General features: G+C 37.5%; 1 protein-coding gene across 5 annotated transcripts in view; it reads left to right on the top strand.

Annotated features, from left to right (window-relative positions):
* LOC123309910 (neurobeachin) overlaps positions 1-17,351 on the top strand; it is a 452,107-nt gene that overhangs the window by 318,179 nt on the left and 116,577 nt on the right. For 4 of the 5 annotated variants that reach the window (XM_044893215.1, XM_044893217.1, XM_044893216.1 and 1 more), the window contains 13 exons: positions 872-1,024; positions 1,082-1,401; positions 1,460-1,639; positions 3,350-3,493; positions 3,615-3,722; positions 4,093-4,264; positions 6,080-6,207; positions 7,272-7,388; positions 8,514-8,739; positions 8,841-9,364; positions 9,421-9,596; positions 10,184-10,455; positions 11,425-11,561. In XM_044893215.1, coding sequence (XP_044749150.1) covers positions 872-1,024; positions 1,082-1,401; positions 1,460-1,639; positions 3,350-3,493; positions 3,615-3,722; positions 4,093-4,264; positions 6,080-6,207; positions 7,272-7,388; positions 8,514-8,739; positions 8,841-9,364; positions 9,421-9,596; positions 10,184-10,455; positions 11,425-11,561 — 2,657 coding nt within the window. The remainder of the gene's footprint in view (positions 1-871; positions 1,025-1,081; positions 1,402-1,459; positions 1,640-3,349; positions 3,494-3,614; positions 3,723-4,092; positions 4,265-6,079; positions 6,208-7,271; positions 7,389-8,513; positions 8,740-8,840; positions 9,365-9,420; positions 9,597-10,183; positions 10,456-11,424; positions 11,562-17,351) is intronic. The other variant, XM_044893218.1, reaches the window with a different exon arrangement.

Here is a 17,351-nt window from a genome sequence, read left to right as displayed (position 1 = left end):
TTAGCCTATACTAAATGTGTCCTTAGTTATGCAATTTTAACGAAAGAAAGTCAACAATAATATACAAGGTTAATCTTTGACTTTCTAATTTATTCAATATACTCTAAGCATCATTGAAGTGGTATCGTGGTTATTGGGGGCCCGAAGGGCTCTGGCGGGCCCGAGCGAAGCGAGCTAACCGAAGCTAATTTACCGGAAGTAACTAAAAATACGTGGAAAAATGAGCAATTTTGACGTCTATACGAAAAATCGAGTGTCATTTTACGAAATTAAATTATTTTCTATGGATGATCCTTGGTGAACTTTGACAATAGATGTCAGTTCGTGATTTATAGGTTAACGTCAATTTTGCCGGAAGTATCTTAGCAGCGATCACAGAACGGGATGTTTAAATCGATCGTACTCATAGAATAACGTTTTAGGCCTAGATATTTTATTAACAAGGGGTAATAGCGAGGGCCGTAGGCGCGAGACACGGACGAAAGGCGAATCAGCTTGTAAAGGTGAATCTACCTATATGGTAGATTTATGGGCTTACTAGTTTATTACTAAATAAACAGGTTAGTTTCATCAGTAAAACTTAAGAATAATTCTATGGATTATTAAAATAGAGTTGCATTCATTCAAAACTCCAAATTTTTTGAACTTCATAGATATTTTTTTATTTTTGAATTTCGAGTTACTCGAAAACGGCACCTTTTACGAGAAAATACATACTCTTATTTTCCACAACCGTTGGATCTATCTAAAAGGTGAATGTCCTGGCGTATTACTCATTATTTAAAATCGAATCATACCGAATGAAAAATGGTGGAAAATATAGAAAGACTGAAGGAGAATCCAAGTACTAATCTCGAAACAAATGTTTCAGCTACAGTGCCTCTAGACGAACCTAAACGAAGAGTTAGCCTACCTAGCAATCACTTAGAAAACCAAAATAGCGACCCTGCCAACGAATGCCCAGATGAAAGGAGACCAAGGAGCGCTTCAACTTCGACCCAAGTTGATCCGAATCATTTTGGAGGTGAGTCCGACATTTTCCGATTCGTGTTCGACCTATCTCGTGTTTTATCTTCAACAGGTAACAAATACGCGAAATCCAACTCTACCTCATCCAGACCCATGTTCAGTCCTGGACCTACAAGGCCGCCCTTCAGGATACCCGAATTCAAGTGGTCTTACATACATCAGAGACTGCTCTCCGACGTGCTCTTCTCCCTCGAGACCGACATCCAGGTCTGGAGGAGTCACTCGACCAAGTCGGTGCTCGATTTCGTCAATAGCAGCGATAACGCCATATTCGTCGTCAATACGGTACATCTGATATCGCAGTTGGCGGACAACTTGATCATCGCTTGCGGCGGTTTGTTACCGTTGTTGGCTTCGGCCACATCTCCGAATGTAAGTACTCTGCTTTCGTCGAAGTTTCGTCGATGACTGATCGCGATTCGATTTGCAGAGCGAACTGGACGTTATCGAACCCACCCAAGGCATGCCGATAGAGGTCGCTGTTTCCTTCCTGCAGAGACTCGTCAATATGGCGGACGTACTCATCTTCGCTAGTTCCTTGAACTTTGGAGAGCTGGAATCTGAGAAAAATATGTCGAGCGGGGGCATTTTGAGGCAATGTTTGAGATTGGTATGTTTGCACTTAGAATGAAAGATTGATCACCTGACATTATGAAAAGTTAGAAACCAGTTAGACAAGCGGTTTTTACTTTTGTTCAATTCGAAAGATTCAATTGTCTAATACTTTTTCAGAAATACGAACCGTTTAAATATCCACTGAATATTCTTTGTTGAAAACAAGATTATATATTATATTCTGTGGATATCCATGGGTAACATCCCAACCATAGTAGGTTTAGCTTTAATTCTGACTACATTATTGCAACCCTGTGCAAAGTAGAATCTTCTTATCAAGAAACCCTTTTTTACTGCTGCCTCTCTGATTTGGAAGCACTATAGTGGTGGAAATTATCACCTTCCGCCAATAGTTGGGAAGAAATTCTCTTTCGAAACTAAAATGATTGCGGGAAAGTCTTAAAACGCAAGGGAATGGGAAATAGTTGTTATCCTATCAAACGCGGGAAGGACAGTTTATGCAACAGTTAAGGAACTAATTTTTTATACGACCTCTTTTTCTCCATTTTTTCTTCGCCCATTTCAGTCTCTAAATTATCTATTTCCCGCACTAGTGCGTAGAAAAAACTCCTTCCCGGCTATCGGCGGAAACATTTTTACTGCATTATTGCGAGAAAGTGACACTTGAAACTGAAATGAGCGCGAGAAAGTAGTTTAAAATGCACGGCAGTAAAAGCTAGTTATTTTCCTTACTAGTGAGAAAAGTGCAACTTTCCCAAACCCGACGGCCGTTGAATGAATGATACTAAGCAGAGGAAATGCAGGAAAGTTACACTTTCGAAACTGAAATAAGTACCAAAGATAAATCCACTTTCTCGCACTAGTGCGGAAGTGAAATAAGTGCGCGAAAGTAGGAAAAAAGCACAGGAAAAAATAGATATTTTTCTCACAGTTGCGTAAAGTAATACTTTCCTGCACGAGACCGCCGTTGACCAAACTACGTGAACTTGAGTTCAATCAGTCGAATGCGAGAAAGACACTTTATGCATGAGCCAGAAACATTATTTTTTCTACGACGATTTTTGCTCCATATTCCTTAACTAATTTAAATTTTAGAAGGTCCCTTCGAAACTGAAATGAGTGCGGAAAAGTAGTTCAAAACGCACTAGAATGGAAAATAGCTATTTTCTTAATTAGTGCGCAAGGTTATACATTCTCGCACGCGACTGCCTTTGACTGATAAACGTGAAGCAACGGCGGAACGACAAGGGGAGAAATTCTTTTTCTCACACTAGTGCGGGTAGGTAACATTTTCGAAACTGAAATGGGTGAGGAAAAGTGGGTAAAACATTTTTCGGTTTTTAACCGATTTGTATTGTTCAAGCCAACGGGAGTTGCGTGAGGGAAATATCACTTTCCGCAATTGTTTTTGGAAAACTAACGAATGTGACATGAGCGAAATACAAAAAGCAGCCCATAAAATTGTTGAATTTGACGAGAGGAATCTACTTTCGAAATGTCAGTCAGACTCAACCTGTATATCGATTTTACAGGGATGAAAGAACATAGCCATGCAATTATCTGTACATTTTTTCATTCTGATGATATCCCCATAATGAAATAATTTGTAAATAATTTCAGTTCTATAAAAACACATATATATTTTGATTGTGAGAGCACAATGTCATCAATTGAGTAATGTGTCCACTCTTAAGTTTTGCATGTGATTCGTTTTTTATGACAACCGTCTGTGTGCTTGTATTAGGTTTGCACTTGCGCAGTGCGAAACTGTTTGGAGTGCAAAGAGAGAAGCCGACCGCACCTATCACTTGCACCCGCCTCCGTAAATTCCAGTCACAAGGCTGCACACCTCCAGTCCTTTATACGGGGTGTACAGAATTCGCCGAAGGTAAGTTTTTATGCACCAGAAAACAACTAAGTATGTAGTTAGTCATTCGAGTCGATTCTGCATTTATGCGATACTTTGAATTATTTTCTCGAAATGCCCAATGTTGGATTATTCTTTTCAGAATGTCGCAGAAAATCTGTCGAATAATTCGACGCCTGTCAAAGATCCGGAGAAGCTTCTTCAAGATATGGATGTCAACCGGTTGAGGGCAGTCATATACAGAGATGTGGTAAGAAAGTTTTATCTTATAAATCTTTCGACTTAAAAGTTTACAATCTATGAAAGGGCCAATTGATTTTTCGTGATTGGGGCTGAACCAAATCAACCGAAGAAAATTTATTCTGGATCTGATCCTATCTTTAGATTCACGATAGTGCCCTTTAGGTCGTGTCAGAGTCGAGTTACATGGTTGTTTCCAAAGTATCTGAGATGACCGTAATAAAGTTTGTATGGGGGTTGGGGAGAGGCCTAAGATGATTTAGAATCACCATAACTGGTCTGGTTTAGTCGTCAAGAGTTGAGATTCATCACAACTGGCCCGATTTCAGGCGTGTCGCCATTGGTTTTCCCATCTTATACAATGATACTTTTTTTTACAGGAGGAAACAAAGCAAGCCCAATTCTTGTCGCTCGCCATAGTCTATTTCATATCGGTGCTGATGGTATCTAAGTACAGGGATATCCTAGAGCCACCCGTTTCGATAAGGGCTGCAAGTCCACCAGCGCCTGCTAAGAGTAATGGAACTTCGCATCACTCCAACAGTCCACAAGGTACATTAACACAAGTTTAATGATTACAGGGATCAACTAGCGAATGATGAAATAATAGAAATTCGTTATAGTGATATATTTTTGCCACACACTTCACCGATCACAGACACGCTTCTGCATTCTGCACAGTTTGAAGAATTGTTCTTCGATGGTGATTTTTCTCATCTTTATCTTCTGATCTCAAAATGAAAAATGAAGGACTCTTGTGTGCCCATTTTTGCGCCGAAATTTTTGTCTGGAACACTTGACAATGAGTCTTTCAGGAATTTTTCAACGATTTTATTTCTTATAAATAGAAACCGAACTCGGAAATCATTGAAAGACCATTTGAAATAATGAAAAAGTTTTTTCACATCTGGATAAAAACACAACATTGAGCCAAAGCATAAGAGCATACTGACGATAAAAAATGTTCATCCACCATCTCTGCATAAAGTGATCATAATTTATCCGTTTCCGAGACCATTGTGATTTATGAGCCATTATTCACTGGTCTATCAAACTTCATGATCAGACATAGAGATATTGCTATATATATATTGCGATATTTAAATGTCAGAAGTTGCTGTAGCTAGTATTGACGTATTAAAATGAACTCAGGTATTATTGAAAATGAGGTGGTATATCTAGGAAATAAACTTTTCACAATGGTGGATTGTATGCAGTATTTTACTCGCACATAATGGCCATTAATCACTTGGATTTCGCCCCGTTTGGTAAAGGTCATCCTCGTGAATAATAGCCATCATAATATGCTGGTTGAATAATATACTATTATCCTATACCGATTGAAGTATCCGTTTTTTGTTTTGTATGCTAACCTATCACTAAAATGTCATATCCATTTGATTCTATGATCTGTCACTAAAAACTTCTATGTACTCAACCATTCTCATCATTCTCTATTGTTACGACTAAAACTTTTCTTCTTCTTAACTGCTCGCGTAGGAGGGAGCGCCAGGCCCCTATTCCCCCAATGGTCCCACCACGTGTATCCCCAATTCCTTCCCGGTAGCCACCCCAATGCCATTCCCCATCACACCTATATCCGCCATCGCCATTCCTATATGAAACATCAACACTACCAACATAACCTCAATAACAATCACCATTCCCATCATCATAACCACAAAATCGACCACCGCTATCACCGAAACTCAATAGCTAGCCATCCAGGTAAATGGTTTATATGGTAAAACGATGAGGTTCACGAACACATCATTAATTTTGTACCATTTTCAGTGTTAGTCGAAAAATTGAAATTTCATTCCACATTCCACAGAGTGCTTCATAATCAGCAAATGAACAACATTCAACATTATTTTTGGCAGGTATTCAATCTTGGCCTTCGTCGTATGATGTTCCTGAACTTCATCGAATGATACCAACAGTTTGTAGTGCACTGTAGATTTTCACAATTCACCCCTAGTATCTGACAGAAATGTTTCTCATTGACTATTTTCTGAAGTCATATTATTGAGTGCTGATTTTTTTCGTTTTTATCAATTTTGCAGTTGCTTTTATTTTACTCAGAGCTCCGAAAGTCTACAATTTATTGAGTTTCAAATGTGTCATGAAACTGCGAAAATAAGAAAAGCAGTCTCCTGAAAGGAAAATATTTTCCACAACTACTCCAGTTATTTTGCTATAGTTTCTATTTGTACTTAGCTCGAAAAGTTGGTTTTTCATTTACATTAAGTTTTTTTGCTGGTTTAAAAATATCGTTTCACATTTTGTATACAGTTCATGGATGAAAACCATTTTAACATAATATGGTGGTTTTACATTTCCTCTTTTAACTTTCTGATTCATCAGCTACGAGATCCATACATAACCAGACTCAGGAAGACACCGACTATGACGTAATCACTGCCTATGTCATGGATGACAACCATTCCATGAGTCAAGAAAATGACCTCCATTCTGGACCAGCATCTATTAAGGTTAGTTGAAGTTACTTTTTCTAACTTACAGTGCACGACGTTGGATGAAAGTTTGTGTTTGATTAGGTGATTAACTATTAACTACATTCGTTGATTAGAACATTTTTATTGTTCGTTTTCCTTAATACGATTCTGCGGTAATAGATGTAAATAAATCAGATTCAAGGATTAATTTGGAAAAATGATCCTCCAAATCATCGTTTTTGTTGATATAAACTTAAAAGTTGAGGATATTGAATAAATGTGTGTTATCTGTTCAGTTGAACCCATTTTTCTATTGCGTATATGTATAGACTTTCAGATTAGAGTAAGAAGAAATTATATACTGGTAATAACAAAAATATAATTCTGAAATTTAACTTAAATCGAAATACAGAAAACTAACAAAACTAAACAGAACTAACCGTTAAACTCTTTGAAAGGAACACAAGTGTATGTATGTATGTACAGACTGTTGAGAGAAAAAGATAACTCTATTTTTTTAAGATGCACAGTTGATTACGTATCATATAAATATGTAGCTATTTTACATATTCATATGATATGGCATCACGTTCTTCTTTAAGCACAAATTTCAAGTTAGAGGTGTGTTTTGATATAGTGTGGAATGAATGTACTGTGTAAATAATTCGAAAAATGTATAAAATTGATATTCAATAGAATCGTTATCGTATATTAGAGCTAAATGAAAGAAGGAAATCTTACCTAGATCCAGAAATGCTTGAAATAACTATTTGAGTAAAAATAAACCTATTTTTTTGCATTCATTTTTCCGTTTCTCCATTGTATTGTGTAAATACAATACTGAGAAATTGCTTTATTGAAGCGATGGTCTTCGAAAGGAAACATTAGATCTGAATTTGGGATAGAAAGCAGCATATTTTGGACTTGGGTTCAGTGTTTGGTCTTTAGAACGCTGAAATAGCCCAAATTATGACTTACGAAAAGTTCCATTCATGTTCAGCAGCATTGAGTTGAACAAAGAAGTCTGATCAATATTATACATTTTTCTGGAATCAATTTCTTACTAACTGGCTTCTCTACGGCATTTTTGCCCACGGCAGACCACCGCCACAGTAAGGCAACGACCTGCCGCTACGGGATATGGTTTTACTGTAGATTACTCTTTGGATGGAATAAGGCATGCTCGGTCTCGTGGTCATGCTAGTTTTACTACTAAGGTAATGCTCGTTGTAGATTAAGTTTCGCTTCTTTCCACTCCTGTGTGTGCCATGTGTTTGTGTGTTCTCATTGAGGTTGAGCAACGTTCGTTAGATATAAGCTTTTGATCGTAGGTATACCTCTATATTTCCTGCATGCTCTCTGTTTGCTTCAACTGATAGGGGTGAAGTTTCACGTCACAATCACACTCAATGAAAACGGGGGATTGATTGAGGCTAAAATAAAGAATGACTTCTTTCACTGACAGTAGAATTTATATATTTCACTAAAATCCTCATTCGTCCTAGCATCATTCAAACACCAAAGACACTGATATGGTTTGATCCCTACACATTAAGAGAGTCACCCGTAAAATGTACCAATCTTTACTAAGCATTCGCCACAATCTATTATTGCTACCTTTAAAAAGTATAGGAAAAGGTAACTATATACAAGAAAGAGGTTCAGAAGAAGGAAAAAACCGAAAAAGAAACACTCTGGCGGAATCTGCAGAGAGTATTCTAAGATCTTCGAGAACTTCAGCACTGTATCTAGATCTTAGAAATAATATGCTAAACCCGCCAGGAAGCTCCTAATGACAATGGGTTCAGCAGGATTGATGAGCTCAGATTCTTTGGCAAGTATGCAGATTCTAGTGGCAAAATGCCTCGCAATTGCAAGCCAACGCTAAAAATGCGTTGTAGAAGTGAGAAGGAAACCTCTTTGAAGGTTCTTCACAACTCTGGAACTGGAGCGGAGCTGTAGACGACCTTGTGGCGAAAACAGCTCTCATGGGCAGTAGATCTTGAGATCAACCCCAAATTACCACTACTCATTGAGAAAACAATTCAGACGTACATGATGACGCCAAGTCAGACCATTCATTTGAGAAGTTTTCGGCGTTTCAGAGTATATACAGACATTGTACATAGTCATGCTACAACTTGTTGACTGTATGTGGATATTCTCGGTTATCTTCAGCAATAATCTCCTAATACGAGTTATTCCTGATACAGTCTAGGTAACATCATGGAAATACAAACGAAAGCTTTCTGTAAATTGCTTTACTCGCACCCTGAACACTTTCGGCTTCAAGTTGTGTCCACTTTCCTCCCATCACCAGTAACTTTTCGAACTTCTTTTAGAGCACCGACTCCGTGGAAGAAATAAATTCGGAAAATTCGGGAGAACTCAACAATATGGGATCGCACAACGAAATAACAATACCAGACAACAAGACACTGTCCAACGATGAAAACTGGACAGACATCAATCTGAATGAGGACAGCGAGACCAAAGATGATTCGCGTAACATGCAGAATATGTCCCACTCTCATCTTGGACTCGTTGACATCGAGGGCAATATACAAGGTGAGGAAAAAAATTGAGCTTCATAACGAGGTGAATAAGTGATAATTTTTATAACCTTATCTGTACACTTCGATGTTGCTTATCCAATGTTGTTTATCCAGGTTTAGTATCTGGCGACAAGCACCATACGGACATTTCGGTGGTACAGATCCCACATGACGTTATCCAGAATTCCAGTCAAATACGAGCCGACGAGCTCCCCATGAACAGTATCGTCGAGCACATATCAATCCCGACGCCTTCCAGAGAAGCTTCGCTCACGCAAAAGTTGGAGATGGCGCTGGGTTCCGTATGCCCGCTCCTCAGGGAGATAATGGTCGACTTCGCCCCGTTCCTCTCGAAGACCCTGGTCGGCTCGCACGGCCAAGAACTCCTGATGGAGGGCAAGGGTCTGACCACTTTCAAAAACAGCAATTCGGTCGTCGAACTGGTCATGTTGCTGTGTTCGCAAGAGTGGCAGAACTCGCTACAGAAACACGCCGGTCTCGCCTTCATCGAGCTGATCAACGAGGGGAGGCTGCTATCTCACGCCATGAAGGATCACATTGTCCGCGTGGCCAACGAGGCAGAGTTCATCCTGAACAGGATGAGAGCCGATGACGTTTTGAAACACGCTGATTTCGAGGTGAATTTTGAGTTCGATCGATATTTTATCGAGTTTTATTGTTTATTTTGTTGTAGAGTCAATGTGCCCAGTCGTTGTTGGATAGGAAGGAAGAGGAAAGAATGTGCGATCATCTCATAACGGCAGCTAGACGGAGGGACAACGTTATCGCTAGCCGTCTACTAGAAAAAGTCAGGAATATAATGTCTAATAAGCATGGGGCTTGGGGCTATGTGGACCCATCTTCACCTAGGTAAGAAAGAATCACTTCACTTGAATCAAATTTTCACACACACACAGTATGGTCCTCCTAGGACACCCGGTTTCTGAGCTCCATTTATCGGTAGTTTATCCATTCGATAAACTTAATGGACCTATAATTGGTTATTTAAGGCATTGAAGCCAGCTCGGAAAGAGAAACTCCCAATAACCTTGAATTAAGTCACGGAAGTCTATAGAGACTTTAGAAGACTGTGATTGAGTTTACCCGTCCACCGGTGGCGTGCTATTTGACGTTCTTGTTTAAAGGCATTTGAACTCACTTTAGTAGATACCATATACTGGTGTTTTTCCAGTTGTGATGGAAGAATATCGACGAAGAATGTTACCTCAGCAACCCACACAAAATTAACAACAGTTTATCCATTCGATAAAGTGTTGGATATTGGACCTGCTCAGAACACGGGCATCAATGGCCTAATCAGAAAATATTACAAAAAAATCAAAGTACACATTTAAAATAACAATTTAGGCATCAAATTCTCAAATATAGAAAATATATATCCAGAAAAAATACACAGCAGAAGAATCTATTATACGAAAAAAAAATTATAATTACAGATTAACCGAATTCTGGAAACTGGATGCGTGGGAAGACGATGCCAGAAGGAGAAAAAGGTTTGTTCATAATCCTCTCGGCACTTCACATCCGGAGGCGAGTCTGAAAGCGGCAATTGAGCACGGAGCCCCGGAGGACGCCATATTGCAAGCTAGGGAAGAGTTTCACGCACACTTGGCAGCAACGAGGAGCCATCAGAATGTTCAAAATACTGATTTGATGGACGACAGCGAACTACTTATGGATGATAGGGAGTTGGACACAGATCTAACAGGTACATCCATATAATTTCAGTATCACGTCCTTCGTAAACTAGCTAGAAAAATTTGCTTCTCGCCCTTAAGGCTACTTTTTGAAATCATATTTGAAACATAGTGTACAAATATTTCAACAGTATATTCTTGAGGTCAAAAGAAACACTTTTTTCCTATAGCGTTTCTTCCGATTCGGCCCTGATGAAAAAATTTAGCCATTTTAAGTTTTCGTAATGAGCTGTGCCACACCTGGAAAAACGAAATTACCTTCAGAATAACTAGCTTAATCTATGACAGTACACATCTATGGATCTTTCAATATGGCGATACTGAATCAATGTGGTTGTTTAAGACCCGTTTGCACCAAACGCACTTAGTGTTGAGTGTCCCTTAAAATAAACCCTTAACTTAAATCACGTTGCACCAACTGTTAAGTGACATTCAAATGGCTAAAGCTAGCCTTAAATTCAAGCGCTCCTGTAATGACCACTTTGGTATTTAAGGGCGGGATTGTAACCTAAAATAATTTGTTGAACTCATAAACTGGCTCGAGAACTGCTGTGGTTTTTCTAATAACGTCAAGTACCTTTAATTTGACAATCCATTTTATTATCAATAATAATGCTAATTCAGCAACAAAAAGTTGTCACTCTAACTCTAACCAATGAAATAGCTTTATTGGACTAGGATGAAGTTGCACCAAAATAAAAAACTGAAATATCACCAGATATCAAAACTTAAGGGCCCCTTACTTAAGATTCTGTTAAGCCGCAGTCGTGCAACTGGAAATAAAATTAAGCGTCCATTAACTTTAAGCTACGCTTAGTTGAGTACTCATTTTAAGGGGGATTGGTGCAAACGGGTCTAATTCGATGAGATACATTTGCCCAAATGGTGTACCTATGAAAAAATATCTGCCGATGAGGCTAATCTACCGTCTTGATCATTCTTGATGGAATTGATTCTTAATTATCAATTTGATCTTGCAGGACCGGTGAATATAAGCACCAAAGCTAAACTGATTGCACCCGGAGTCGTGGCACCCGGAATTGTATCTATCACGTCTACCGAGCTCTACTTCGAGGTCGACGAAGAAGACGAAAACTTCAAGAAGGTCGATTCAGAGGTAAGTTCATTCATTTAGTTCGTGGCGTTTTTTTAACACTAATTTTGTCGAATGAATATTGAGAAACTGGAATTGCAAAGTGCCTTCTAAAAGAAGAATAAGAATATTGAGGGATGTAACGGTGTTGGCGTGTTTTGGATTTTCGGATTGGTAGATCCTTCCGGCTTTACAGATCAATGATTCACGGTACGCAGTTATTAGTTCAGTAAGTTATCGCCAAAATACTTGGTAAACGACAATTTTATCCATAAAACTTAATGAATATGAAGTTTAATGTTTATATTTATTTATATTTCTTTGAATACATCCATCAATTCGGTTGTTATTGTTATGTTATTATTGACGAATCAACTGGAAACTGTGAAATTAAAAAATACACCCTCTCAGTACATTATTTCGTGATTAAGAGGGCGCCACCGTAAAGAATCGACGAAAATCGTTACCAAACCCAAAGAACATATCCTAGATGGCAGTTCATGTCTTCTTCAAAGGGGGTAACAAGTTTATTGATCCCTTTATGCCAACTGTTGAGACAGCAACTATATTTTTGATCTCTCATATGTTCGAATATTTTTCGAAATGTTTGCAGGACTGGGCGTAAGTCTGGGGTAAAATCGATAACTCAAAATGAACGCTCAAACCAGTCAATTGATTTTTAATTACACACGTATTTTCTGGCAATGGAATTGGGTATTTTCTTCAACCCCTGAACCGCAACCCCATGAAACTTTTTGATTTTTTGACCGTTTTTCAAATGGGAACGTATACCAAGCGAATAAGGCTCATTTGAAAACTGACGGAAAAGGTTTTTTATATAATGGGTTTATCAGAAAAACCCCATATTCACTCTTGAAAAAGAAATTAATAGTTTCTCAACCAATAACTTGAAATTGGTTGAGAAAAAAATTTTTTTCAAGGTTTCTTCTGATGACTGCAGGATTAAAAAAACAAAGATTCCGTAAACACATGGTTTTCAACGTTTTCATTTTGAGTGATTGGTTGCAGAAAAATTAATTTGATTACAGACTTATGTCCAACCCTGTATAGATTATAGAACTATGTAGAGGCGCTCTTGAAACGGATTTAAGGAAAGCTTGGTCAAAAGTCTAAAAAGTTCATTTTGGGACTGAATTTATTTTTATCCACTTTTCCCTTTTGAAAAATATTTGATTGCCCAAATATTGCCAATGTTTTGCTGGGTAATGAAGGTTTTGTTAAACTAGCCATCATAATGACAACCATTTTGACATCCATTATGGTCAAAATCAAGCTTATCGTGTTGTTTTATAGCTAAAAACTGTTGGAAGAATGTTCAACCCATAATTAGTATCTAATTTTATTTGACACAAACGTATGACAAGTGTTGTAATTGGATACGTTAACTACAATTATAGCTCTTGTCAGTGGATGAGTAATTCCATTAGACGTACCTATTACCCTAAAAAAAATTCATCAAATAGAATTTCGCGCGATTAAACTATTATTTATTGAAAAGGAGAAAAGGTATTGGATTATTTCTATTTAGTAATTGATATATCGAAAAAATTCTATTGTGAATGTTTTGTTGCATTTTTGTATTATACCAATGAAATATTTTGTGATGCAGGATTTTTTCGCGTCTTGCAACAGAAAAGGTTTGAACAAGAATTGGTCCTTCGTATAGATTGACAAGGGGAAGTTTTGAATGAAATACGTTCTCGGAAGCAGCATAGACAATTCAAGTATTTCAAGCATCTATACTACACTAATTATTTATCATCGTTTTCTCCGAAAAGTCATGAAAAAATACGCAAATATTATTTCGATTATCTGTCTCCCACGCATGCTTCTCGATGTCCTGAAAGTGAATATCCCAACGTTTTCTGGTCGTTTGTTATATGCTCCTATCGATTTCGGACAGGTCACGAAATAATGACATAATGTGCGGTTTCACATCAAATATCATAAATCATACTTAATATCGGAGAACCTCGTAATACGTAACGAAAATTGTTTTAGAATATAATGTTGGGATCACTCGTCGAATTTGAATTATTGATGCGATCGAATCATTAGCCGAGAGATATGAGACAGGTTAATTGGATGATGCTGAGCAGGGACGGACCAGGAGGTACGAAAGAAAAAATGCGCTCCAAATAAATTTCATGCCAACAATTTGTAAAAACAAGCGGTTTTCGAAGGAAAAAGTTTCTGATACTCGAAGAATCTCAGCTTCTGGCGGACCATCCTGTATCTCGTTCACCTTGTCGGTTCGAAATGAGTTTTGGGTGAAATCGTTTCGACAAAACTGACACGTACGGAGCGGCATCATAAAATCGTGCAACAGGGGGACATGTTCTGAATTCATATGCGCCAAACCGTTAATCGAATACGAAATTTTTTTTGTCATAATCCACAGCTTTTCGAGCCATTTTCGACTTGTCAGGTGGTATGGTCTCAAGACCTGAAACGATCAGAGATTTCTTTCGGTTGAGCGTTTCGAATGATGGAATCGACAGTAAGAAAATGTCCAAACCTCCAAAAATTAAAAAAGTGGAAGAGGTATCGAAAAGATAGATTGTGGATTTCGTAAATAGTTTTAGGATAAGTACAAAACATCCTATTTCCCAGTAATCCTCAATTCCAACGTGAAAATATACAGGCTGATCACAAAATTAGGGCAAAAATGCCCTATTGTTTTCTTGTCCGCAGACGTTCAAAAATGGGAAATTATCTCGCGTTTCCCTGATGAAATTGAAATGGTGAGCAACATTTCCTTTACATTATCGATATCTAGTCTTTCAATATTAAAAAAAAATGAGATTAGAAAAGAGTACAAAACACACATTGCAAATTTTGTACCTAATTGTAAAAATACAATTTTTTCCGGCTACATCAATACTGACCCGAAATACTTTCAACATATCAAGAATTTGATAAAAACATCTCTTGCTCTTTGAATTTTATCAACTACTACTACTACTATACTTGACCCTATGTTTCTTTACCAAATTTGGTGTTTTCAGACAAGAAAACACCTCTCGCATGTTTGCCATAATGTGATGAATACCCTGTATATTTTCCAACAATCAGATGCGAATGATTCATCTATAAAAAAATCTTGCATCATCTTGCGTTGAATTTCAAAAATATTCTAAATAATAATTCAAATGCTCAAACGCCAATTGAATTACCAGAAATAAAAAATTCTTTAAAAAAAACATCGCCCGTTCTATTCAAAAATACGTTTGTTGCTTTGTTACATCAGTAGTCCGGTACTGAGTTGTCTCGTAGCAGTTTCTCACTCTGCTCTATAAGTGCTAGTTTTTCTTATAGGAAAAAGCTACGGATAAACAAGCTTAATTTGCACGTGTTGAAATTCTAGTTAAGGGGCAGACCTAAAATACGGCTTTTACAGGCAAAACCTCCATATTTTACATCGGGCACGATAGCATGTAAACTGCCACTTATTATTCAATAATTCCAGGGACCCCTTATAAATTATGCATAATCTTCCATCGTGGAAGAGCACATTCGGAAATTATGGACATCGTTTCCACGCAATTGAAAAGAGATCTGTATTAATGGTACCTCTGTTTTATGCGTCTTTTTCTGGTAGGATATATTCAATTCCATCTCGGTTGTCAAATACTCCACCCGCATCCCTATTTTATATGTATCCAGGGTGAGTCTTTGACTCGTACAAATATTTTAACAGTACATTCTTGAGTTCAAAAGGAACAATTTTTTCCTTTACCATTTTTTCCGATTCGGCCCTGATAAAAATATATAGCCATTTTAAATTTTCATAATTACCTGGGCCATCCCTGGAAAAACAAAATTATCTTCAGAATAACTAGCTAAATCTGTGACGATACACAACTGTGGATTTTTTTAACCAGAGTTTAATTCAGCCAAAGTACCCAATTTCCCAAATTTCAGTCCAACTTAGTTTCAAGAGTTGGGTTCTTCGAATTTTTGGTATTTTTATGGTAAGATTCATCAAATAAATGAAGAACTATATGCCGAAACTAATTTCATTCGATAGAACCGTTTGTGAGATAGATCTAAAATTATAATTTCTTCATGGTTATATTTCTAGAAGAGTTGCTCTTTTTGTTTTTGTTTTTTTTTGAAACATAAAGCTTCTAACAATTATAAAATAAATTTGAATTGATAAATGTTGGTGGTTCATCATTTTTTCTCCTCGATTATATAACAATTATAACCTTTTTTATTTCAACAAACACCTCAAAGAATTTCAAATATAGGTAAAATTAAACATTCGAATTCAATAATTTTTATTTCTTCAATGAAAAAAGAGTAGATTTAAAAGTTATCAATGACCAAATTATCCTCAGCACCAGAAGGTTTATCCATTTGTGGCACAACAAGATAGGGTTGCCATTTAAAACTCACCTATCCTCCACCTGTCATAGAGGGTGTATGACAAACTCCTTAGTTATGTTAGTATTTTCTATAAAAGAGTAAATACCGAAGATATAGATTTTATGCGTTACCTATTTAAATTTAAACCGAATTGCTACTATGGATGAGAGTTGGGTACATTTCTACGTTCCAGAAACAAAGCAACAATCGATGGAATGGCGACACTCTGGTTCTCCAAGACCTAAGAAGTTTCGTGTCCAAAAATCTGCTGGAAAGGTTCTTGCTTCAGTTTTTTGGGATTGTCATGAAGTAGTTATGATTGATTTTTGGGTAAGGGTAGAACAATAACCGGAGATTACTATTCGACATCACTGACCAATCTACGGGAAAAAATTGAAGGAAAAAGACGCGAAAAGCTATCCGAAGGTGTTTTGTTTTCGCAGGACAACGCCCCTGTACACAAATCTCATGTTGCCATGCAAAAAATTCTTGATTAAGGGTTTGAATTACTAGAATACCCCCCTTATTCACCAGATTTGGCTTCATCCTACTATCAACTCTTTCCTCAACTGAAAAAAGTTTAAAAGGTCGTAAATTTTCTTCCAACGAGGAGGTAATAAAAGCTGTGGAGGTCTGGTTTGCAGAGCAAGAATAATTTTTTTTTTAAAGGTCCAGAAACGTTGCAGTTTCGCTGTAATAAATGTATCCAATTAAGAGGAGAATATGTTGAGCAATAAAATATTTGGACATTGAAATTTTGTTTGGTTCAGGAGGCTAAGAATTTTTCAATATATCCTCGTATAATATTGATTAGATAGCATCATTGAGTAATCAACCCCAAAGCTTACAAATGAAAATACGTGAAATCTCGGGGCTGGTCACAACCTGCCTCAGTTCGAAGAGAACGTGGCATTATATCTTCGAACTTTACATAACGCATTCATAAAATGACAATACAGGACTGTTGAACAATCGTAGATTATGCGAGAAGCATAAATATGGAAACATTTCAATACCTTCTCGGCAAGTTATTCATAGGTCTGTACGCGGTTCATTGGACATGATTTAGAAGTAGTTAACTTTCTTTGTTTTTTAGATAATCCATTAATCTTGTCTCTCGGTTTATTGAAATTAGTTGCGCGCATTGCATATTCATCAGTGAAACGATAAATCATCATATTAATAGTCGTTCTGACCGCCTGTCCGGCCTGTGTAAACATAGAGTCAGGGCCGGGGATAAGATCTCAACTATTCTCCTCGCAGCACTGGCCGAAGAGTTTCTATGTTGCCATCGTGATCGGACGGTGTCGAGTATGACTCTTTGGTCCTTCTGCGGGGATTACTTTGGATCGATACATCAACGATTTCCTCCAAAGTGATGCTTTCCATATTACATTTGTTCATCTGTGGTAGGTAATGTTG

Source organism: Coccinella septempunctata, chromosome 3 (assembly GCF_907165205.1).
Source record: "Coccinella septempunctata chromosome 3, icCocSept1.1, whole genome shotgun sequence".
Taxonomy (NCBI): domain Eukaryota; kingdom Metazoa; phylum Arthropoda; class Insecta; order Coleoptera; family Coccinellidae; genus Coccinella; species Coccinella septempunctata.
Note: the sequence above shows the minus strand (reverse complement) of the source record. Positions and strands in the feature narration are given on the sequence as shown.